Below are 22,739 nucleotides of genomic sequence, written 5' to 3' on the forward strand. Positions count from 1 at the left end.
CCCCTCCGCGGCCACGTGAGCGGCGGGCACGTGACGGCCCGAGGCGGCGGCGGCGGCGGCCGTGATGGCGACCTACGTGAGCGAGCTGGAGGCGGCCAAGAAGAGCCTCAGCGAGGCGCTGGGCGAGAACGTGAAGCAGTGAGTGCCCTCGGGGAGCGGGGGGTGCGGGGCCGTCCCGGCTCCTCGCGTTTCTGCCGTGTCCCTGCAAAGCCTCGGCGCTGCTGCTGCGTGTGGGAGCAGCGCTCTTCCTCCGCTGTCTGCGCCTCGCCGGGGGTGCTGGAGGAAAGAGCCGCGGTCTGCTCGGCACGGTGGTGGTGGTGGTGGTGGTGGTGTTGAGAGGTTGGACTCGGGGGTCTCGGAGGTCTTTTCCATCCGCATTGATTCTGTGGTTCCCTGCTCTTCCTGAGGTACTGGGCCAACCTGAAGCTCTGGTTCAAGCAGAAGATCAGCAAGGAGGAGTTTGACCTGGAAGCGCGCAGGCTTCTCACGCAAGACAATGGTAAAATAACACCTGGGGTTCGTTTCCCTGCCTTGCCCTGCCAGGCCTGGGAAGCTCCTCCAGCCTTCCCGAGCGGGGAAAGTGCTTGTGAGGGAAATAGCAGTGGCCAGGGCTCCGGCAGCAAGGGGGTTAAAACGGTGGGAGGTGCCCTGGCCTGCACGGGGAAGTCCCTGTGTAACCCCGGCACTGAGAGACAATTTGGCGTTGTGTAAATGTGATAAAAATGTAGAACACGCTGTTCGAGCAGCCAAAAAGCACAGTGCTTTCTGCGCTTTCCCTGTGGCTGTAGCTGGAGCAGGGGAGGGAGCCCTGGATTCGCCAGGGTGCATTTGCAGCGGGCAGGTCCTTCCTGGCTTTTGGGACTGGCAGGTGGCGTGCTGAAGGGTGAGGTTCCCCGGTGCTTGCTTCTCTGTGTGTCTGCACACATGGCTGGGCATTGCTGAGCTCATTGTGGGGGCTCCTGGCTTCCACGTCTGTGATCCCTGCAGGGAAAGGCAGGGAGTTTTTTGGTGCTCAGACTCCAAAGAGGATTCTGTAGCCCTCTGGTCCTGCCTCTGAAGCTGTTTTCATTTTCTCTTGTGCACATTTACTCTATGTTCCAGAAAACCTCTGCAATGAAGTTCTGTTTTGTTAGAACCTATTTTAGTCGACTTCATCTTTGCGGTTCTCATTTTGGTGTATTTTGTAGCAAAACCAAAAGCACTGCAGTGGGGTGCCTGCATGGCAAGAGGGACAGCTGCTCCTCTGACTGGCTGAATACACCAGACTTGTCAAGCAGCTCTGAGTGTAACACTGAGAAGTGACCTCATTGTTTCTGTGCTGTGTGTATTATCTTCTGTGTTGTTCTCACAGTAGTAGATTCTTAGCCCAGTAGAAGAAAACCCTCAAAGAAACTTAAATTGAAAATTGAGCAGGTGGGGAGAACACAAGAGTGGGAAAGCTTAGGGAGCTACTGTAGGATGGCTTTGAGGGGTGCCTCTGGGCACTGATATGCTGCTAACGAGCTCTGTCTCTTCACAGTCCACTCTCACAACGATTTCCTCCTGGCTATTCTCACCCGATGCCAGATCTTGGTTTCTGCCCCAGGTGAGTCCTGAGAAGCCTCATTAAACACTTGGTGTAATGCTGTGCCTGCCACTTGTGTGTTTGGGGTGTGTGTGCGCAGTACCCCAGCGTTCTCAGCCTTAATGTTCATGGGGTTTTTTTGCCACACAGGTGAAAATGTAACACAATAATGTTTCAGCAGGGATGCTTCTATGACTAAGCTGTGTGTGCTTGGTTAGAGGCTGATGCTGGATTGCTGCCTGTGATAATCTGGTTTGATTTCTGGGTCGGTGTCTGCTGCGAGCTGAAGGGTCAAGGCAGACGTGTCCTTCTCTTTGATGTGCTTTGCTTACCTCTTTCTCTCTCCTCTGGTCGTTGTGGAGAGCTGAGCATTCCTGACTCATCTTGATTTCAAGTACATATCTGATAGAAAAGTGCTTACAGGGAGCCTTGGTTGAGCTCTGACCTATTAACCCAGTCATCTGCAGATAGTTAACATTTTAATTTTGTGAGCATCTAGAATTACATTTTACCTTTGAGTGTCTAGAATGGCTGTCCTCAGGGTTGCAGTTAACATTTTAATTTTGTGAGCATCTAGAATTACATTTTACCTTTGAGTGTCTAGAATGGCTGTCCTCAGGGTTGCAGTTAACATTTTAATTTTGTGAGCATCTAGAATTACATTTTACCTTTGAGTGTCTAGAATGGCTGTCCTCAGGGTTGCAGTTAACATTTTAATTTTGTGAGCATCTAGAATTACATTTTACCTTTGAGTGTCTAGAATGGCTGTCCTCAGGGTTGCAGTTAACATTTTAATTTTGTGAGCATCTAGAATTACATTTTACCTTTGAGTGTCTAGAATGGCTGTCCTCAGGGTTGCAGTTAACATTTTAATTTTGTGAGCATCTAGAATTACATTTTACCTTTGAGTGTCTAGAATGGCTGTCCTCAGGGTTGCAGGTGGCATTCAAAAGAGCTCTCAACTCAGAGATGTGGTAGCAAGAGCAACTGAGCTGCAATTCAAGATGTGGAACTGCTGTGTAGGAAGGGAGAGAAAATTGTCACAGCTCACATGGGCTGAGACCTGAGAGATGAGTTTTTGAGAGAATACCTGTTACGGAGGTGCCTGTTGTAGCTAGAGAAAATAATGCCTGCAAAATTCATGGTTGCCCAGGGTTTTTTGTGTTGGAGCTGGTCCTGAACTCTACCAGCTGTGCTAGCATTCAATAAATGTTAATTTCCCCCACCTCCAAACTTGCTTTGTTTGCTCTTGATTAAACTGCAGAAACACCTTGTGTTTTTGTCCTAAATTTGTTCCCTTTAGGGGTCTGGACTCATGTAAATCAGAAGGTTTATGTCTGAATCTGCTGCTCCTTGCTTTTAACTTTGAGTAATTAATTACAGCTGGATTATAAAAAGAACGCACAGGAACAGTGATTCCCCTGATGATCACCTGGAGCAGCTGAATCTAAATGAGGAGGGGAGGGAGGCAGTGCCTGTTCTCTGAGCTCAGCAGTGAGCTGCTGTGAGTGTTGGGGTGCAGTTCACGGCTCAGAGGTCTTGCTTCTCAGAGGCAGTGGTAGGCTAGAGCCTCTTGCCATGTGGCTGAGGTTGGGGTTTGTTATTCCTGTGTGCCTGCTCTGGGCTCAGCTGTTCTGAATGTCACTTGTGTCCCTGTCCAGTCTCTTTATGCCACTTAGTCATGGCATGCAGCTGTGTGGTCAGGACTCCTCAGCAAACTCTCCCAGGTGTCCCTTTCCAAGGCTGTTTAGGATTGTGTTGAAGGTAGGAGCCCCAGCACAGAGCAGGGTGCTGCTCCACAGGTGTTTTACATATGCTCCTCATTTCCTGCCTGACCTTGTTTAATTTCAAGTCCCTTTTCTCTTGTCCCATTGCAGCTGCTCCCCTCAGAGCCCCCAAAGAAGCCTGGTTGTAGTGGTTCAGCAGGTCATAGCAAGCTGGCCAGGCCTTTCCCAGTGCTGGTCACCTCCAGGGCTTTCAGGCAAGCTTTGGCTGGCTCTGTGTCCGCAGACTGCATAAGCCAGCTTGAAAAAAGTCAGTTTAATCATGGGTGTGTGGCCTTAAAGGTGTGGTTTGGTGCTCTGGAGCTAACAGTGCATTCTGCTAGTCCCTTCCAGCAGCTCAGCTGTGCTGTCTACAGATCAGTGCAGAGTCTCCCCATGATTTGGGAGCTGATCTGTGCTGAGGTGCCTCTTTCTGGGCTATTGGTAGATCTCTTACAGGCAAGATCCCCCTATCAGCTTGTGTGTGGTGCAGGGTTGTACATGCAACCCCAGGAAAATGCAGTATCAGTGGAATACTAGCTTTTAACATCTAGATTTTTCTTCCCCTTAGATGCCAGTCTGACACCTGCTTTTTTTTTTTTTTTTTTGTGTTGTGGTTTGGTTTTTTCTCTTTCTTTTTCCCCCCTCTTTGTAAGAATGGAAAGCTAACAGGCTTTTGTGTCTACCACTGTATTTTGGGTAGAAGGTGTTTACTTCACGATTCATGGAAATAAGTAACTGTAAAGAAGTGTTTTTGGGGTACTTGGCACACCATGGTGAGGGTTACTGATGCATGCACTTTCCACCTTGGTGTGAGAGACAAGGGGAAAGAGCCATCTTTAAAATGTTATTTTGTATTTAAAAAGTAACCATGTGGTCAGTGGTAAAATTGTACTTGACACTGTACTGTGTTGGAATAAAAACCCTCGGGGAAGGTATTTTTCAGGAGTGATTGTAATATTTGTTGAACCATGCAAACAAACCCATCTGATCCCAATTTTGCTGCCTCTTGTGGTAGTGGTTCCACCTGGGATTTAGGGGAGCACTTGGTGATTGTCACCCTTTTTGAGGATGCTTTGCATTTCCCCCTCTCATCTGCTCAGGCTGTTGGTCACCCAGACAATTTGAAATCCCAGTTGCACAGCCTCTCTGCTATGGGACATGAGGGTTTGGTGCTGCAGAGGCAGGAAGGTGTGTTGTCTACTCTGATGTGAAGGATGACCATTTGGAGTCAGCTCTCCTGGCTGTGTCCTGTCCCAAGTCCTTGTGCACTGCCAGGCTCCTAGCTGGTGGGATGGAGGAGCAAAAAATCCCTTAGCTCTGTGCTCTGCAGGAATGAAAACATCCCTGTGTTACCAACATTGTTCTTGGCACACATCCACTACACAGTCCTGTGCAAGCTACCGTGGAAGAAATTAACCATCTTCCACCCCAAACCAGCACACTGGGATTTTTTTCTTCCCCAAAAAAGTCCTTCGAGAGGGACTCTGGTTTACACCTTTCTTAACCTTGCGTGAACTGACCTTGTTTGTTGGACAGTTGCAAGCACTCGGGGTAGCAAGGTTTCTTGAGTTAATATGTATCTTGCTTGAAGATGTTTGAAGAACAGAAGCTTGCTTGCTGTTCCCTCCTTTCTTAGCTAAATGTTACCAATAAAACTGAAACAGTTGCAAAAACACCTGAGTTAGTGATGTAAGGATTTCATTTATTTAGTAGTAGTCTGAAGCCAATTAAAAGATGGTTCAGTGAATTAGAACTCATGTGGAGTAACAGGAGCATTTTATTTCATCAGGTTTGTCCACAGGCTTTGCTTAGAGGGCTTGCAGCTGTGAGATTGGCTCAGGTTGCTTGTGTTTGCTTCTCTCCAGAGTACTGAGAAGGGAGGAAAAGTAAGAAAATGGGAGTGTGAGGTTTTGGCAGAGGAGAGTCAGCAGAATATCAACTAAATATCAGCAGAATACCTGACCAAAACCCTTGTTCTTGCAAGAAGATTAAAACAATCAACCCCCTCCAAACTGAAGATCAAGTAAACAGGCGTGGGAAATGTGTGTTTTCTCTATGTCTGCTTCTTTCTCTGGTGGCTTTCTCTGAATCTTTGTCCTTTCCTCATGTAGCATGTCAGGCAAACCTGACAGGCTCTGTCTGGACTGCCTGGTGCCATCCTGACGGTGCCATGCAGAGATGTGGCAGCTTCTAGAAAAATGATTTTATCTCTTGCTGATCTTTGAAGGCAGAGCAGCAGTGGCTTGTTAGGGTCTGATTCCTTTGCTAGCAAGATTGAATAAAAGTTGCATTCATCTCTGAAGTTTCATGTCTGAGCCAACCCAGCCTTGTCATTTGTGGCCAGGAAGGCAAGTACTGGTTTCTTAGAATGCTAGAGGGAAATTTTGCTTTCTTCATCTAGTGCAAGTCAGGCTTGGTAATATGAAAACCTGGAAAAGGAACCAAAAATTGTGCTATGGGCTCCTTATAATGGGGAATAGGAGATTGTATCTCACCTTTTCCTTGTTTTAAGCTGAGTTTGGCTAAGTTCTTTTTAAATGTGCACGTAGAGATTCGATTCAGTTGCATCTTTCAGATCTGTCAAAGCCTATAAATTTAGTTGCCATTTATTTTAAAACCTACTGTATTATTTTTCTTAAAAAAGGTATTTAAAACATTCAGACTTAGCTGTAACCTATTATATCTGTAGAACATTGTCAGAGAAAAGAGTGCTTGCAGTTTCCATGTCCATCCATGGCACTTTCTCTGGTCACAAATGAGGCTGTGAAGGAGCTGTGTGAGACTTGATGTGGTTCTCCACAGTGGTTTCCTATGCTCCATTATTAGGGCCTCTCCTTTGATGTATTGATGAGCAGTGACACCAGCCTTACAATTTTTGGGGAGGTTTTATTTATTATCTTTTAATTTCTTAAACTGACCAGTGGATTTTGACAACAGGGTTTGTAGGCTATGGGTTTCCACCTCTCTAATCGGATGTAACTAAACTTCTTGGTCAACTATTTTTTTTTAATATAGGGAGAATGTGCCATCTCTGTGTGTGTAGGTTGTTTCTAATCCCTTCATTCAAAAAAACTTCACCTGAATCCTCTAGTTGAACCTGATCCTGTTGGAATTTTTTTTTTTTCCATAGCAGAGGACACGGTGCTTGTGGTCCAGCTGGGAGTGTGGGAAGCTCCCCATAGCCAAGGACTTCTAGCCAGCCACATTCCTTACCAACAGGACTGTGGTATAATTGTGTTTATGAGTTCCTGACTACAGCAAATTAAACATAGTTAACTCTTGATTACTGCAAATGAAGCATAGTTGGGACAGCCAGAGATAAACCCACAGATTGGTGTGAAGCTGGTGAGAACTGTGGGAGCAGGACAGAACCACAGCTGGGTGTTGGTCAGTGCTCAGTGAGGCTAGCCAGGCTGTGGGTGGTGAGATGTGGAAAGGCTGCTGTCACTTCTTGTCCCTGTCTAGAGAAAATGGCAAATTCTGGCTGAGGTGTGGCCAGGGACTGTCCAAGACATTGCTGTGCTGTCAGAACTGCCTGGCAGCAGAGCTCCAGCTCTGTTTCAGGGGCAGCTGAAGTGTCTTCAGAGAAGAGCTGTCCAAGCTCCCTGAGGTGGGACATGCTCAGGGCATGCTGTGCTCCAAAGGAAGAGGATACTCACTTGCAGAGCCAAACTGGGGCAGGAGGGTGCTGGAGGCACACAGCACAGGCTGCTCTGTAGCCACGAGAGGGCTGCTCAGTCTCTGAGTTGTGCTTGTTCTCTGCCAACAAGCACACACACATCCAATGAAGTAAGCACACACACATCCAGTGCAGTGCAGCCAATTCTCCTGAAGGAATTAATTGCTCACAGATGCTGTAAACCTGTCAGCAGGAAATTTGTTAGGCTGTCCTTGCCAAGAGCTGTGTGATTATCAGGACGTGGTTTGGCCTGCTGTAGGGGTAGCTGTCAGACAGTGTTCAGTGGACTTTTGAGCTGATGATATGACCAAATGTATTTATTTATTGGTACTAAACAAGAACCTCTTTTTCAACTGTTTGCTCACTGGTCACATTAGTGACATCCTGGTCCTGGGCTCAGTGGCCTCTGCAGTTCTTCCCTCCTCTCCTTCTCTTCAGTGTAACAGAGCAATCAGCTGTGATGTTTAATAAGGATCCATGACAAATCTTGCTGAAGGAGAACTGGGGAGTCAGGCTGCTCAGTTCAGATGGTTTAGCATCTGACCTGATCCAGGAGTGGGTGAGAGGAGAACCCACTCCAGGTAAGAGCTCCAGGCAAGCTCTTACTTTCCTGATGGAACAAATGGCTTATTCCTTCCTTTTGGATTTTCTTACAGGCTGTGCTTATCTCTCTCCTTCCACTATGGGTTTTGTGTGGTGTGTGGACAATAAGTCATGGGTGTTGTGAGTGAGTCAAAGTAGCAAGGGGCTGACAAAGGAAGGGAGGGGCTGCCAAAAATGTTCTCCCCTCAAAACACCTTCCTCTTTGCTATGGCCGTTGATTTTGGGTTGAGGCTTAATAGGTGGTCAAATGTTAAGGGTTTCATCCTGGCCCTAAATCAGCAACACCAACTGAGTGGGTGTTGTGGTTTTTTTTTTTTTTTTTTTTTTTTTTTTTTTTTTTTTTGGTTTTGTTTTTTTTTTTTTTTTTTTTTGCTTGTTTGTTTTGGCTTCTTTTTCCTTTCAATTTGTAGAAGGTGCTGGATCTCTGCCATGGCCAGGTGGCTCTGCAACTAAACCTGGAAAACCCAAAGGGAAGAAAAAGATTTCTTCAGTTCGCCAAAAGTTCGATGTAAGTGCCTGTGGCTCACTTCACATCTACCAAATTCTTAAAACAAGTGATTTACTGTTTATTCAGGCAGTCAGATAGAATTCTCGGACTAACTCTCAAAGTGTTAGAAGCAAGATCCTGGGTGTAATGTTTTCAGAAGGTCAAGTTGTTTCAGATCTGAGAATGCCTTTTAAAGGTGCTATCTTCTGGTAGGTGGCACAGAAACGTGCAAGATCCGGTTCACTTTGCAGCAGAGGCTCTGTACATCCACCCAGTACTGTCTCACTTGTTCTGCACTTGTTTCTGTGCTGCCAGAGCAGTGTGGAAGGGGCTTGGTGTGACAGAGATTTGGGATGAGGCACTCTCTTCATCAGGCAGGCTTTGATAAGGTGCATACTGCCCTTTTAAGGGCTTTGATTAGGCACTCTATGTGTGTGCTTCAGACTAGTGTTCAAAGGAATGCAAATCCAGCTGAAGGCTTCTTGTATTTAGGAACTGTCAAATTACTTTGCAGTGCTCACAGCTGCAAGCTGTATTGTGGTGTTCTGAATTCAGACTGTGTTACCTTGCCTGTCTTAAAACTTCACTGTAACTCTTCAGTTCAGCAGCAAGTAGATGAGAGTTTGAGAAGCAAGTTGTGGTGTAGTGGAAGTCGTAGAATTTGATTTACTCACTACTCCTAGGATACACCAGATTTCTAGTGTGTGTTTGTACACGTGTTCAGGAATGCTTGGTAGTAAGCACTGTATGAAGTGCATGTTATGATTAATGGGCTTTTCTGGTACTAGTGGAATTCCTGAGTAGTGTGAACTTGGAAGTGCCTTGGTATTTCATAATGTTTCCCTCACTGGTGAGAATAACAGCTGTGAATGACCGCAGGTCCATTCCAGTTGGCTTCTGCTCTCCCAAACCACATTCCTCTTGAGAGTTGCTTACGTTTTGAGGGTCTTTTTTTCCAGGCATGTGACTTTCCTGTAATGAAAGCATAAATCTGTAGAATTATGGGGAGGGAAACCTGTTTTCACACACCAGTGGGTGGATTGGTTTTTCACTCTGAGTTAAATGCCACACTGTCCTTTGACTAAAGCAGCCCCTATTTCTCCCTTGAAACTAAGATGTGAGAAATCCACTTTGCTGCATATTCATTGTTCATATTTAAAGAGTGGTTGTCCTGGTGCCCCATAAGAGCCCTGCAGCAGTCTCCATTCCATAGCCACTGGAAAGCAGAGGGAGTGTGATGACTCTGTTTCCTTGTGGGTTAGAGCTGTGCCAAGCACGTGGCTGGGCTCAAGGATCAATCATTTCCATTTGCTTTGTTCCCCCCTTTGTCTGGGGACTGAGGAGCCATCACAGGCTTGAGATACAGTGCAGCCAAGGATTTGTGCTGGAATACATACCATAGGGAAATGCCACCTTCTAGTATGAATTCCTGTTCTGTGATGAGTTTTTTCTCTAAATAACTAAGTCAGTTCTGAAAAACAGTCATAATCCATCTCAGTGGCTGTTCTGTAAAACAGCTCTACTTAGAGTAGTGAAAGTATACAGGGAGACTGGAGTATGAAATTGGTGCTGGAATTGGGCTAAGTTTAAAGCGTTAGAAAAATGTAAGAATCAATCACACAAGTTTAGGATCATGGGTTTTGATCTGGAGGGTAACTGTGCAGATAGTAAGTAAAAATATACCCTTCTGTACAAGAAATTACTAAATAGATGAGAACTCTTCAACATAGAAGGTGTCTGAGAGATGTGAAAGTCCAGTCACTGGTGTGGATGGGGTGAAAGGAGGTAAAAAGGACAGTCACTGACCACATTTGAGACTCCTAGGAGAATCAAACAAATCTAGCAGGTGGGGAGGTACAGAGCAGGCCAGAGCAGGTGAGTCTTCGTGTGGTGTGTAGAATTTCTTGCTGCAGTGTGTTGTGGATACCCAAAGTTCAGGTGGTTTGGGGTGCTACTGGACAAGTCCTGTGAAAGGATACCAACACTGGCTAACCAATTTCTGCAGTCACAAGTCATTGGGGAAGATTTTTTAAGGACTTTTTATAGGTGTAAGCTTTCTGAGTGGAGAAGGGATGTCCCCTTGATGAACCAAAGGGTCTGAATTAATATTATCTTATGCTTTAATGTTGTGTTCCTGACAGCACCGGTTCCAGCCTCAGAACCCGTTGTCAGGAGCCCAGCAGTTTGTGGCAAAGGATCCTCAGGAGGATGATGATTTGAAGCTGTGCTCTCACACCATGATGCTCCCAACACGTGGCCAGCTGGAAGGAAGGATGATTGTCACTGCCTATGAGCACGGGCTGGACAATGTCACCGAGGAGGCAGTGACAGCTGTTGTTTATGCTGTGGAGGTGAGGCTGGGCTGGGGGGCTGCAGTGGTCTCATAACACCAGCAGCAAAAGGCTCTGTGTGCAGTGTGGGGCGTTGTCCCCCAGCATGGGGTGGAAACCTGCTGCTCTGATGGTTCTCCAATTGCCCTTTTGTCCCCTGAGTAATGTGAGAATGGAGAATCTCGTGCCCTCGATGTAGAGTCTTGGGCTTCTGCCTGCAAGCGTTAGTTTTGATGTACTTGTACGGTTCCCCTGGCATGCTGAAGTAGCTGTTGTGGAAAATGCTATTCCTAAGCAGGGACAGAATGGGAATGCCCAGTTCTATAAAAAGCAATCTGTTCCAGGCACAGTGTCTGGCCTGGCCATAAAGGAACAGTATCAGGTGACACCTGATCCAGGTGAAGTTCTGGTTTGGCTTTGGCCATTGGTGGTGCATCACTGTACACATCCCAGGAATGATACAGCCACTGCTTGGAGCATTGATGTGTGGATGGTTTTCTGTGCTCAGCATGTGGAGGCCAACCTGAGTTCCCCATCTGGAGTGAGGCCAAAGGAAGTTGTCTGCTTGATTTTTTCAGCCCGTTTCATCTCCATCACTGTTCAGGCAAATGAAAAAGATCAGTGAGTGGCTTTTCACTGTCATTTTAGGGTGTGTATTTCAGTTCAAGTGTAACATCTCGTGTCAGTTACAAAATCTTAACCTTAAGCAGAGGTTGGGAATTTCCTAGCAATGAAGACACCCCTTTGACATTTGAAACAGGACATCACATGTTAAAATATAGTTCACAGGTTGATGCTTATGGTACTCACAAAGTGCCATGTTCTCTGTATCCAGGTGCTGGATAATGAAAACATCCTGTCCAGATATTGGTTCCCTTCCATCTTTAGGTCCCTGTGGTCATAGCAGCACTGCTTCTGTCTTGCCATTTGTTGAGGCCCTTCTATCCATGAGTGAATGTATCAGCACATGTCACAAGATTTGTTTTCCTTGCAGAACCACCTTAAGGACATTCTGACCTCTGTGATATCCAGGAGGAAAGCCTATCGTCTGAGGGATGGCCATTTCAAGTATGCCTTTGGAAGCAATGTCAACCCTCAGCCATATCTGAAGAACAGTGTTGTTGCTTATAACAACTTAATTGAGTGGTAAGGAGCTGGCAGCACTCTGATAATGTACATGGATTTTTCTAGTCTTGGAATTACTCCATGGCTCAGCTGCTGCTTTTATGTGTGTTGATGGTGTCTTGCTTTCACACACTAGGAAGGCATTGGTATGGAGGAGTGTACAACTAAACAGGGAGTGAGGATATGGGGATTTCCCAGCACTGGACTGTAGGGACAGTGTTACATCTCTCTCCCTTACCTCTGCTTGTCCAGCAGTTTATTACTGCTTTTTGGAAATGTCAGTAACACAGCAATTCTCTGCCTTTGTGGAGGCATGGCTGTTGTGCCATAAGATTAAAATGTCAGTGAGGACCTGCAGGACACTGCCATCCTGTCATTTCCTGCATGCAAATGTGTTTATGGTTCTGTAGCACATCTTTCTCGTTAGCAGGGCTTTGAGGTCCTCCAGTTTGGAGTCTCAGTGTCAAAGAGTTTGTGCAGTGCATCTTGGCACTGTGTATGAGAAGGCAGTTTTGTTTGTCCGTGGCAGCTGCTAGCAGTTGACAGGAGGTCGTGGGTGTTTGAAGATTTGATTGTAGCACTACCAACAAGTCTGCCTAAGGGCCAGTGTTTCAGCTCAGTGTTGTGTGTGCCTTAATTTTTATGCAGGGTAGAAACTGTTGGCTGCAAGTAACAAAAAGTTGCACAACTGAGACCATTTAAGCAGGGCTGGAGCATGTTGAGGGTCAGTCCGCACTCCTTGTTAAACTGGAATTTAAAAGAAATTTTTATTAGAGCTGAAGTAATTTTATGTACATATGGGCCACATCAGGAGGTGCAGTGCAGCAAGGCTCCTGCTGTATGACAGCCACAGCTGGTGCTGGTTTGTGACTGGGATGTTTTCTGCCTGCTCTGCCCCCAGCCCCCCGAGCAGCGCGACGCCCTCGGCGGGTCAGAGCCTGGCCCCCCCGCCCGCTCCTGATGATGCTGAGCAGCAGGCAGCCCTGCTCCTGGCCTGCTCTGGGGACACCCTGCCAGCATCCCTGCCTCCAGTCAACATGTACGACCTCTTTGAGGCACTGCAGGTAAGCTGGTCATGTCACACCTTCGTGTCACAGGCCCTGGGTGCCAGCTGCCAGTCTTAGGTATGGTTTATGTGCATGGAGGGGGATTTGTTTTCTTTTCCCATAGTCTCTTTCCTTCTTTGGCTTTGATTTGTTCCCACTGTTAACTCCTGGTTTAATGCCTGTTCTGATCCCCTTGGTCACAGAGCTGATGAGGAAATCCCTATCTCACAGCTCTGCAAGATGGGTGAACTCTTCCTCTGCACTAAGGCTGCAGTGATTATATCAGAACTGAGCTGGACAGGTTTTGACAGTGCTGCAGCAAAATATCATACCTGTCCTGTCCCTTCTTACACCTCGTGTTCCACATGGGTACTTAGAGGAATACTTGGTCCTGGCATGCAGGCCACTGCAGTGGGTTGGCTGTGATCACCCCAGTCCTGGGGAGGCATTTAAGGTCAGCTGGGTGAATTTTCATTGGTGATGTATGGCTGTGGTTCCCTCCCTCTCTGGCAGCTGTGGGGGCATTGCCTACTTTGAATGTCTAAAATTAATTGTAAGAAATTCCCCCTTGATGATCTCTGCTGTTGTGAACAGGCCTTGAGATTTTGTCTCACAGGTATGGATACAGACCACAGAGCTGTAATCAAGCATTCATCTCATGTTTAGTCAGAATTGTTATTTCTGTGGTTTTGATGATCAGTTATTGATTGCCACCCCAAGAGCAAAATTACTATTTCCTTACCACGGCACTTGTCAGGGTCAGCTTGTCGGGACCCCAACAGTGTAAAAGTCCTTGTTTCCTAGCCTGTCACAGCCAAAGAAGGAGTCTGGAATGCTTTGGATCGTGTTCTCAAGGTTGTTTATTTTTCCTTATCTATAACATTCTTTCTCTGACCTGCCGAGCTCTGGCTAGCAAGGAGGCCATGGCATTCTGCTCTGCCCTCTTGGGTGGCGTTTACTTTTTATATCAAAAGTTACATACAGTCTGTTTACAATAACGTGCCAATATCTAACATCTGTGTTGGACAGTGTGCCTTTACCTTAAACCAATAGAAAAGTGTCACCATCACACCAAGGCATAGAGGACAAGATGAAGGAGAAGAAGGCTGGGACACACCCAAATTCCTCCATCTTGACCCCTGAATCACATTCTAAAAATCCCAAAATTCTACTTTTCCACCCTGTGTTAATTCAAATATCACACTACTCAAACCCTTGTGGCTTGTCATTTCCCATACAAAATTGACAGTCTTCCACGGGCCAAAATTGAAGCCACAGATGTTTTTGACTTCATGCCAGGGTCTCTGAGCCCCTGCCAGGGTCTCGAGACAGCCAGGGCAGCCAGAGGGGTGTCCTGGACTCCGACAGGCGCTCCCTTAGGAAGTGGTGTGAGAGGTGGTTGTGCTGTGCTGGCTGCTGTGGCAGTGCTGGCAGGGAACAGACTCCCTTTGTTCCCACTCTGCAGAGCTGGCCCCTGCGGTAGAGGGAAGTTATTCCCTGGTCACATGTGTATGGAAGTGTGCAGCTTGTTTCCCACCATGCATTTCCAGGTGCACAAAGAAGTGATCCCTGCACACACAGTCTATGCTCTCAACATTGAGAGGATTGTCATGAAACTCTGGCACCCGAACCACGAGGAGCTGCAGCAGGACAAGATCCACCGGCAGCGCCTGGCCATGAAGGAGGGCCTCCTGCTCTGCTAGAGCTGGGCAGCCCTGCCAGCCCTCAGGTGGCTCCAGCCTGCTCCTGGGACTTGTCGTTCAGATGCTCCTTACAAACCTGTGTCAGCATCTCCAGGATGATGTGATTTATGAGTCAGCTTTTCCTATGGAAATGGGACTGAGTTGTGGGACACTTCCTCTGCTTCCCCAGAGTCACGTGCTGTGGAGTACTTGCAGCAATGCCACTGAATTGGGAAAGAGAAACAAGACACATTTGCAAGGACTGTTTTTAGGAAAAATAAATGTGAGAGTGGAAAGAGTTGGTTTTAAATAAGGTGGGCTCTTCTTTTGTGAGCATGGAGAATCTGCCTCCTTGCCCTCACCTCTCAGGTGGTTTCCCTCCTGAGCTCAGACTCCAGAGGCCTTGTCCAACTTCTGTTGCAGTTGGTGGGATCCTTTTCATTAACTGATTATGGGGTGGGCCCTTGTGAACATGAGCAGTTCTGTTAGCTGACGTTATTCCTCTTCTACCAGGGGAACTTCTGATTAGAAACTGTGACAAAACAAGGCAAAAAGGGAATTGTCTTGGTGTTGAAGACTCCTTGGATTTGCAGCATGAACAAATCTCTCCTATCACTTCCTTGTAAAAATATGCAGTCTTGTATTACTTCATTATGAAATGATGCAGCCACACCTCTCCACATGGGAGATGTGCAGATCACTGTGTAAAAGGAGAAATTCCACCTTCTGGGTTTCAGGTATTCCTGAGTCAGCTCTGGGAACTAGCTTATTATAACAAGAGAATTCCATTAAAGTGTCTTAATTACTGCGTGACCCGGGTTTGACCTCAAACATGAAGGTACCTGCTGAAGTGTGACTCACTTAGTGTGCCTCCAGATTATTGGAATTGAAACAGCTTCTTCTGGGGGAATATGAAAGGGGAAGCTCATGGTTCCACTTCATTCTGGTTCTCCTATTTGGAAGGTATCTGGATGGGTGGCTTGTCATATTTCTTCTGAAGTTTTCTTCTCTGCTGTACCCCCAGGACTGAGGAGGGTGCAGATCCCTGATGTTTCTTCCCAGTTACGGTTTTTATAACTTCCTTTTCCGACCCCTGTGGCTGTTCATGTTGCACCAGCATTGTAACAAGGGGCAGTGCAGCTGTCCCTGTGTTCCTGCCTTTCCTGCATCTCATTTGGGATGTGCTATGGAGTCAGGCATAGCAAGAGGCAGTGTCTGGACAGGTATTGGTGGCTCTCTTCATGAGAAGATCACTTTAGGATTTTGAAGAAACTGAGAAAGACAACAGCACAGAACTGCAGCAGGGCCTGGCAGGATGGGAGCAGTTGTAGGTAGGTCTGGCAGTGTGTGGTTAAGAGGGGAATGGAGAAAAGATGGACAATTCCTTTTGATCTGCTTCTTTTGACTGTTTTCTTTTTCTGTTGTTAAGCTGGTCAGAGTGAACCTGAACTTAAAAGTTGACTCAGTGGCTTTTACATGAGAGTTTTTAAAAGCAGTGTTTAACCTTAGTAACTGTGTGGTGGTGAGATCATCAAGCCACCCAAAATACAGCCCATGGGGTGTGGGAGGAAGATTTCCCAGATAGTTGTGATGCTTCTGGTGTAAAATGAAAGCATTAAGTTTGTTTGCTAGAAACTCTGGGGCAGCTCTGAGGATCTCAGATCTGAAGAAAGCACCCAGCCTCCGACAGCATCACAGGAGGGTTCTGAAACAAATTGCTAAGTGTGGCACCAGAATGTCCCTGCTGTTTGCCTGAGCTGTGTTCTGAAGAGCCAAGTCATCTATTCCACCCTGACAAAGTGGGGTGTTTGCTATGCCTGCTGCACAGCAAAGGCTCCAACAAGGAACTCGTGTCAGCTGCATTGCAGAGATCTGAAAATTGAAAGGCACACGTTCTCGAAGCACTTTACCACGGAGTGTGAGTTTTTGTGATAAACAATGCTTTACAGGCTTCTTGGGTCATGGAGCTGCAAGGGATCACGGCATATTCTGAGCTGGAAGGGAGCCACAAGGATCAAGAGCCCAACACTTAAGGGAATGGCCCATATGGGCATCAGACCCATTGTGAGCACTGTGCTCTAACCAACTGAGCTAATCCCTGTGGCTGACTGGAGGCTGCTTTTCCACTCCCTGCTGAAGGAAGGGCCAAGCTCAAAATTAGAGCAGGTTGTTTATTTCCAGAGATGAGACCAAAGAGGCAGTGCCATCTCCACTTCTGGTGTGTGAGCATGTGGACAGTGAAGGTTTTCCTTGGACCCCTCCCCTGAGAACAGGATGAGCACTGACAGGTATCACTGTTAGGCTGTGACACGACATGTCTGTCTTAACTACAGTAGTTAGTCCTCTAAAATGAATAAGTAACACTGCTGAACTTCAAAGCAGCACAGAAAATAGTTTGGCAGGGTCTGGCTTTTACCCCAAGATCCACCCAGAACCTGCCAGCTCTGTGGCAAGCTAAGCTTGAGCAAAACTGTTCCTGACAGATGTTAGCTCAAAAACCTACAGTGGAACTTCAAAGTTGCCTTGGGCAACTTGGTGTGCTTTTAGTGGCCTTCACCATTGAAGGCTTTTTCCTCTGACCCCTGCCTCTCGCTGTGGGCCTGGAATTTGTTACAGTCATGCCAGAATATGGAAAGACAGAAGGGAAGGGATAAGACGTCACCTGCCATGTCCTCAACAGTGAGAATTGCATTTTATGCTCTTAACCCTGTAGGAGCTATGCAGTGTACTGAAAGTTGCCACTTTTGGAGTTTCTATTGCTTCTGCTTCCACTTCTAGATCTGTAGTGAAAAAGCACTTGCCAGCTCATGAACAGGGGGGAAAGAGTGCTTGAGATCTTCACTGGGCTTGCTTCATGGCCTGGGTTGGGGTGAAGTTGTTCATCTCGTCCCAGAAATGATCAATGTGATCTGCATCCCTGCAAGTGTAGCAGTCAGAAAGAAAATCTGTTACTTTTCAGATAGTTTCAGCTGCCAGACCTGGCTGAAGTCTGATCAAACCTTTGCAGTTGCGTGCCAAGCAGGATGCCAAGGATGTGAATGTAGCACTCATCAACACCCCCAAACAGCCAAATCCTTGCTCCCCAGACTTTGGCCTTGCCTCTCTGGGGCTGTGTTGGTTATAATTAAAACCCCACTGTTTCCATTTGAATTTCTGAAACCAGTTTCCCAGCGGTAGGCTGGGTTATAGTTAATTAAAGGCTCCCACAATCAGATATCTCCTCCTGTGCAACGACAGCCACTTCTGAAATGCCACTGTGGTGAGAGCAACGAGCAGGAGCTGGGGCCACTTTCATCTCACAGGAAGGGCTTCTGGCCTTCCCATGGAGCACCCTGTAACCTCTTTGAGTCCTTTAAAGGCTTTTAAGCCCTGGTGTGGAGTGTGTCAGCAGGGCTCCTGCCCAGGTCCTGGCAGCCGTGTGTGTTCTTCCCTGCTCGTGTCTCCATGTGCACAGCTGGCCAGCTCTGCATCTTGGGAGGTGATTTGGTCCTGGCTGAGCAATCTGCCCTGTACTTCTATTTATATCTCACAGAGATGCTCCAGATGGATTTGGCAGAGGAGCAGCAGGTAGTCTGTGCAGTGTAGTCTTTCTGTGTAACGTAGGCTTGATTTTCAGATATTTGTAGTTTGTTGGTGTATTGGTGATGGGAGCAGCCACTCTATTTTTCCCTAGAGCAACATAAATATTTCAGACTTCCTTTTTCCACTGAAACTTTAATTTCTCACTAAAATGCTGCTTTCCCACCACAAAGAAAGCAAAAGTCAACTCAGCCTGCTTTTTATTCACCTCTGTCTCTAGCCTCTCCAAAACTTAACCAGAAGTTTGTTCCAAGCTGTCAGTTGTGGATTTTAGCTCGATAATAAATAGAGTATTGAATAACTCCATAATAAAAGGCTTCAGAGTAATTATTATCCACTCTCTGCATTCCCTAAAGACAGGAAAGGGGGGAGCAAGAGCCTGGCTCTGCTTCTGTGCTCTGGGAGTGCCTGGTGCAGGTGCAGCCCTGCCGTTTCTCTGATGGCTCACTAAAGGATTGATGCTGCAGGGTCATTCTCCTTTCTCATGTGTTGGAGATCCATCTCTGAATTCCTCCTGCCCTGCAGAATGTCTCAGCTGGGCTCCATGGGTTCCCCTGGAACCTGTGAGAGCAGGGCTGGACCTTCACTGTAGGCAGCAGATGCCAGTGTGTGATTCCCTAATTCTGCCAGTACAGCCACCAGCAGTGGAAGGGAGCAAGGCAGAGGTGTCTTTGTCTTGGTGTCCCTTCTGGAGCTGTCACAGGCTTTGCACAGAGCCCTGGGGAGCCATCCTGGGGAACAGCAGCAGCTGCATCTCACAACTCTTTGTGTTGGTAGTGCTAAAAAATGGGGTTGCAAAGCCCTTGGAGCAAAAAAATAAAGTATTTACTCTGTTGCCCCAAACCAGCTGGTACACACTGGTGCAGCAAGTCCTAAATCCTGTCAGAAGAGAGCCAAACCATGTGTCCTTGCCCCGGGGACAGCAGGGCCCTGAGCAGCACATCCCAGTGTGGTGAGGCTTCTTTTATTTTTTTTTTTTCCTCATTAGAGATGTAGGAAAAGCTAACACGGGAAGCAGACAGGAAGGAAGGCTAGAACCTGGTCTCCAAAGCCCAGGAAGCGTTGAGGGCAGCCTTTGCTCAGCCAGCTGGGTGCAGGGAGCAGCATGGGGCTGTGCAGGAGCTCCTGAGGTTTGCTGACCCTGGGACCTGCCCTGCCAAGGATGTGGGGAAGGCTGGGAAGCCCATCACCATTACCAAAACAGTTCTCTTGCAGTTTCCTGGAGCTTCCCAGCAAAACACAGCAAGTGAGCCTTGATTTCGGGTGTTCTCTCAGAGGAGACCCCTTGAGCCATGGGTGCAGTCTCTGCCTGAGGGACATATCAGTGCCTGTCAGGGCAGCTGCTCCTCTGACCTCATGGCTTTGTGGGCTCCAGCTCCCCTCACCCTGCTCAGACTCTGATGGGGTTTGTGTCATTTGAGTCTTCAGCATGCCCATGAATGGGAAAAACAAGAGAGGCAAAGACAGAAACCCAGGAGCACACACAGACACGTGGAGAAAGCAGCTGAGCACAGCCCAGCCGTGGCTGGTCAGGAGCAGTGGTGGCACACACCACCGTGTTTGTGCCACTCTGAAAGTGCTGTTGGAAGGCTCAGCCTGGCTGTTCCCTGCTGCGTGGGGGCTCTTACAGCTCATCCCAGTCTCCTGTTTCCAGCTCCCGAGGACTTGGGATGGATGTATTTACAGCTTTGGCCTTGTAGAAGCAATCCATGCTTTGGATCCCTGTAAACTGGCCTCCTCCCCACCAGTGCTCAAGGGAGGAGCTGCCTCCGCACACTGCTGATCTCATTAAAACTTAACTTACACATCCACAGCCAAAAAATAAAGGAATAGAGCAAACAAAGTCTGAAGTGCATCATTAATACAGAGCAGCCCCGGCTATTTGGAAATCACGCTGTGAAATACTGAGTCCCTCAGGATTTGAACCAACTTTGCTATTTTGTTTTTTTAGTCATTAATCAGTGGCTACAGCTTCATAGTTATGATTAAACAATTGCACTGTGAACCTTTTAGGCTTGGCTGATCTTTTGTTTTGAGGAAAAGACAATCCCAAGATGAATGGGCTGTCTGGGCGAGAGACACCAGGAGTGAGCTCAGCAGGACTGAGCAGTAACTTGGGGAAAGGTAATTCTGACCACCAACCCCTGCCCTATCTTGCAGAAATGACACGAAAGTGTGAGCAGAGGAAGGAGCAGCCTCCCCAGTGCCCTCCCAACGTGTGGTGCCCACCCAAAGCCCCACTGGCTCCTGGGAAGGTGGTGATGGACAAGCTGGCCCATGCCCCAGTGTGTCACACTGCTGTGGCTCAGCTGGCACAGGGGGAGCAGGGCTGGGCCTGGATGCAGTGATCAGCTCACCAGAGAGTGGGCTGGGCACAGCTGTGCTCCTGCAGTAAAGGGCAGCTCCAGGCACCCCAGGCGGGACCTCACTGCGACATCAAAGCACTGAGGAATGCAAATGAGCTGCACCTCAGAGCTGGTGCCTGACTGCAGCTGGGCTCTGCTGGGCTGTGGCAATAATCTGATGGGTCCCCTTCTGAAGCTTCTTGCTTGACCCCAGAGGTGCTCAAGGTCCACTGGGCAGGGGTGGCAGGCCAGGCGTGGAGGCGGCATGGTGGAAGCCCATCCTGCATGTCCTGAGGTGCTGATGGAGGCTGGGAGAGGAGCAGGCAGAGCACAGCTCCCATGGGTGTCTTTGTTGACATCGTGTTGAGGACACACATCTGCTTCCCCAAGCACTAACTGGCTCTTGCTTTTGCTACTACTAAAAGAGAATATGTGACAAATGAAAGTATAGGCCTGACTACCTAAATACTAGATTGTCCAGGTCAGGGAGGAGCATCTTGACCCTCCCAGCAACCCTTCACTCACTGTCTGGTCTTATCCCTATTCCTGTAATTGTTTTTCATCCTGATACAAACTTGGAGGAAACTTGAAGACCATTAGTCACAGCTTCTGCTTTCTGGGGCTTTAATTGTTTATTTGTTAATGCTTTCTGAAAATGGTAACCGCAGGGGAAAATGTGGTCCTTAGCCAGAGGCTGGGCTGAACTGACTGCAATGATTTTGACTATTACAGTTTTTTATGAGAACAAGATTTCCAGTTCCTGCAGAAGTATGTCTTTGGCCTCATGCTCCCCTCTCTGCTGGGATGATATCAGTGCTCTAGGTGTGTCCCACACCTGTGATCCCAGCACCCTCCAGCATGAGAATGCCCTGGGCATGGGTCTGTGCTCCCTGTCAGTGAGAGGGAGGAGCTGGAGCTGCTTTCCAGACAGACTGAGGAGGAAGAGAAGCATGAAGGATTTCAAAGAGCAGAGTATGAAGGCATGTGTGGGCCATGCCTGAGGCGCATTGCTCCGTGGGCAGGGTAACAGCACTGCTGCCTTGTGCTGCTCTAGAGGAGCAGGTGAAGTTTGCCCTGGCTTCTTCAAGGCCTGGGGAAGTCCAGAGGCTGAGGGAGCAGCAGGGAGTGCTCCTGCTGGCAGCCATGCAGGAACAGGCTGTGGGCAGTGCCCATGCCTTGAGGGAGGTTCACAGGGAGCTGGGGATCAGGGAGGCTGCAGCTGCTCTCCTGTGGCACAGAAGGGGGTTCCAAAAGGCTCCGTTTGCTGCAGTGCCCAGGTGGGAGGTGGGGCTCAGCGTGTCCCTCTGGAGCAGCTGTGTTCCCTGAGCCACCCGTGTCCTTGCTCGCAGCAGCAGTCCCAGGGCTTGTCACAGCTGGGCAGTGCCTCGCAGCTGCACTGACCCAAAAAACCCAGGGGCAGGTGTGACAGCCCGGCTAGGCATCACTGCCAAATCCAGAGCTGCCATTCCAGGGACCCCAGTCCATTCCAGGAGCCAGAGAAGTGGTGGGCACACAGGACAGCCGGGCACAGAGGCAGAGGGAGGGAGCAGCCACCATCACTGAACAGCTGTGGAAGCTCTGGGCTCCAAACCCGAGCACGACTGCTCCGAAGCAGCTGTCTTGGATGCTGATGCCACATCACATCTCCTCCCAGCCCCTGGGGGTGCCAGGGTATGGCCAATGTCTCCTCTCCATGGTGCACAGCTCGCTGAGTGGGCACTGTGGGGCCATCGCCAAGTGTGCAAAGGAAAGCCTGCAGTGCTGCAGGACCAGCCCATGCTGTGCTGCTGCTGGAGGCTCCTGTGTGAGCTTGGGTCTTCTGGAAATCCCCTGGCACTGTGGTGGCTGTGTGAGCCTGGCAGAGGCTGAGGTGGGGGGATAAAGGAGATTGGGAGGGCTGTGGCTGCCACCACATCTCACTCTGTTGGGGAAATTCCTTGGCGGTTTAACAATATCTTTGCATCATCCTTATCTATGGTGTTCTGCTCACTTCAGGAGTGAGTTTTCTATTTAAGACACATCATCTAAAGTCTAATTCCTTCCCAGGATCACCAGGCAGAAGCCCATCACCCTTCAAGCACAAAGGCTGATGTGTGTCCTTAGTCCCAGTCCTCCAGTTCAGAGCTTGCCTGGGGAGGGGGTCTGGCATCTCACATGGCATGTGGATGCTGCTTTTCCCCTTGCTGGGCTGGGCACAGTCAATTCCACGTCCATGGATTAGCAGAGAGGATTCAGCAGTATCTGGGTAAATAAGATCTGTGTGTGCCTCCTCCCGTAGGGTTTGTCTCAGAGTCTCAGGGTCAGTTGGGTTGGTGAGGACCTCTGAGATCAGCGAGTCCAGCCCATGACCCAGCACCACCTTGTCACCCAGGCCGTGGCACTGAGGGCCGTGCCCAGTCCTTAAACGCCTCCAGGGGCGGTGACTCCACCACCTGCCAGGGCAGCCCGTTCCAGGGTCCAGTCACCCCTGCTGTGTAGAAATTCCTGTGAATGTCCAACCTGAACCTCCCCTGGCGCAGCTTCAGGCTGTGTC

General features: G+C 48.4%; 1 protein-coding gene across 2 annotated transcripts; it reads left to right on the forward strand.

The window, feature by feature from the left end:
• The first annotated feature begins 4 nt into the window (after nt 1-4).
• On the forward strand, nt 5-14,580 carry TADA1 (transcriptional adaptor 1). 2 transcript variants are annotated; one of them, XM_068199265.1, is made up of 8 exons: nt 5-138; nt 408-499; nt 1,520-1,585; nt 8,023-8,120; nt 10,241-10,450; nt 11,424-11,575; nt 12,456-12,618; nt 14,151-14,580. In XM_068199265.1, the coding sequence occupies exons 1-8, from the start codon at nt 65-67 to the stop codon at nt 14,301-14,303; spliced, it is 1,008 nt and encodes a 335-aa protein (XP_068055366.1). In that variant the 5' UTR covers nt 5-64; the 3' UTR covers nt 14,304-14,580. The 2 variants fall into 2 exon arrangements, with proteins under 2 accessions (XP_068055366.1, XP_068055367.1); XM_068199266.1 differs by lacking the exon at nt 1,520-1,585.
• Nucleotides 14,581-22,739: the final 8,159 nt, after the last annotated feature.

This window comes from Anomalospiza imberbis, chromosome 9 (genome assembly GCF_031753505.1).
Source record: "Anomalospiza imberbis isolate Cuckoo-Finch-1a 21T00152 chromosome 9, ASM3175350v1, whole genome shotgun sequence".
Lineage (NCBI taxonomy): Eukaryota > Metazoa > Chordata > Aves > Passeriformes > Viduidae > Anomalospiza > Anomalospiza imberbis.

Bases quoted from the DNA above. Each gene is read 5' to 3' on its own strand.
- TADA1 (XM_068199265.1), top strand. From the start codon at position 65: ATGGCGACCTACGTGAGCGAGCTGGAGGCGGCCAAGAAGAGCCTCAGC. The intron at 139-407 runs GTGAGTGCCCTC...GCTCTTCCTGAG, and splicing joins CTGGGCGAGAACGTGAAGCA to GTACTGGGCCAACCTGAAGC. The intron at 12,619-14,150 runs GTAAGCTGGTCA...ATGCATTTCCAG, and splicing joins ACCTCTTTGAGGCACTGCAG to GTGCACAAAGAAGTGATCCC.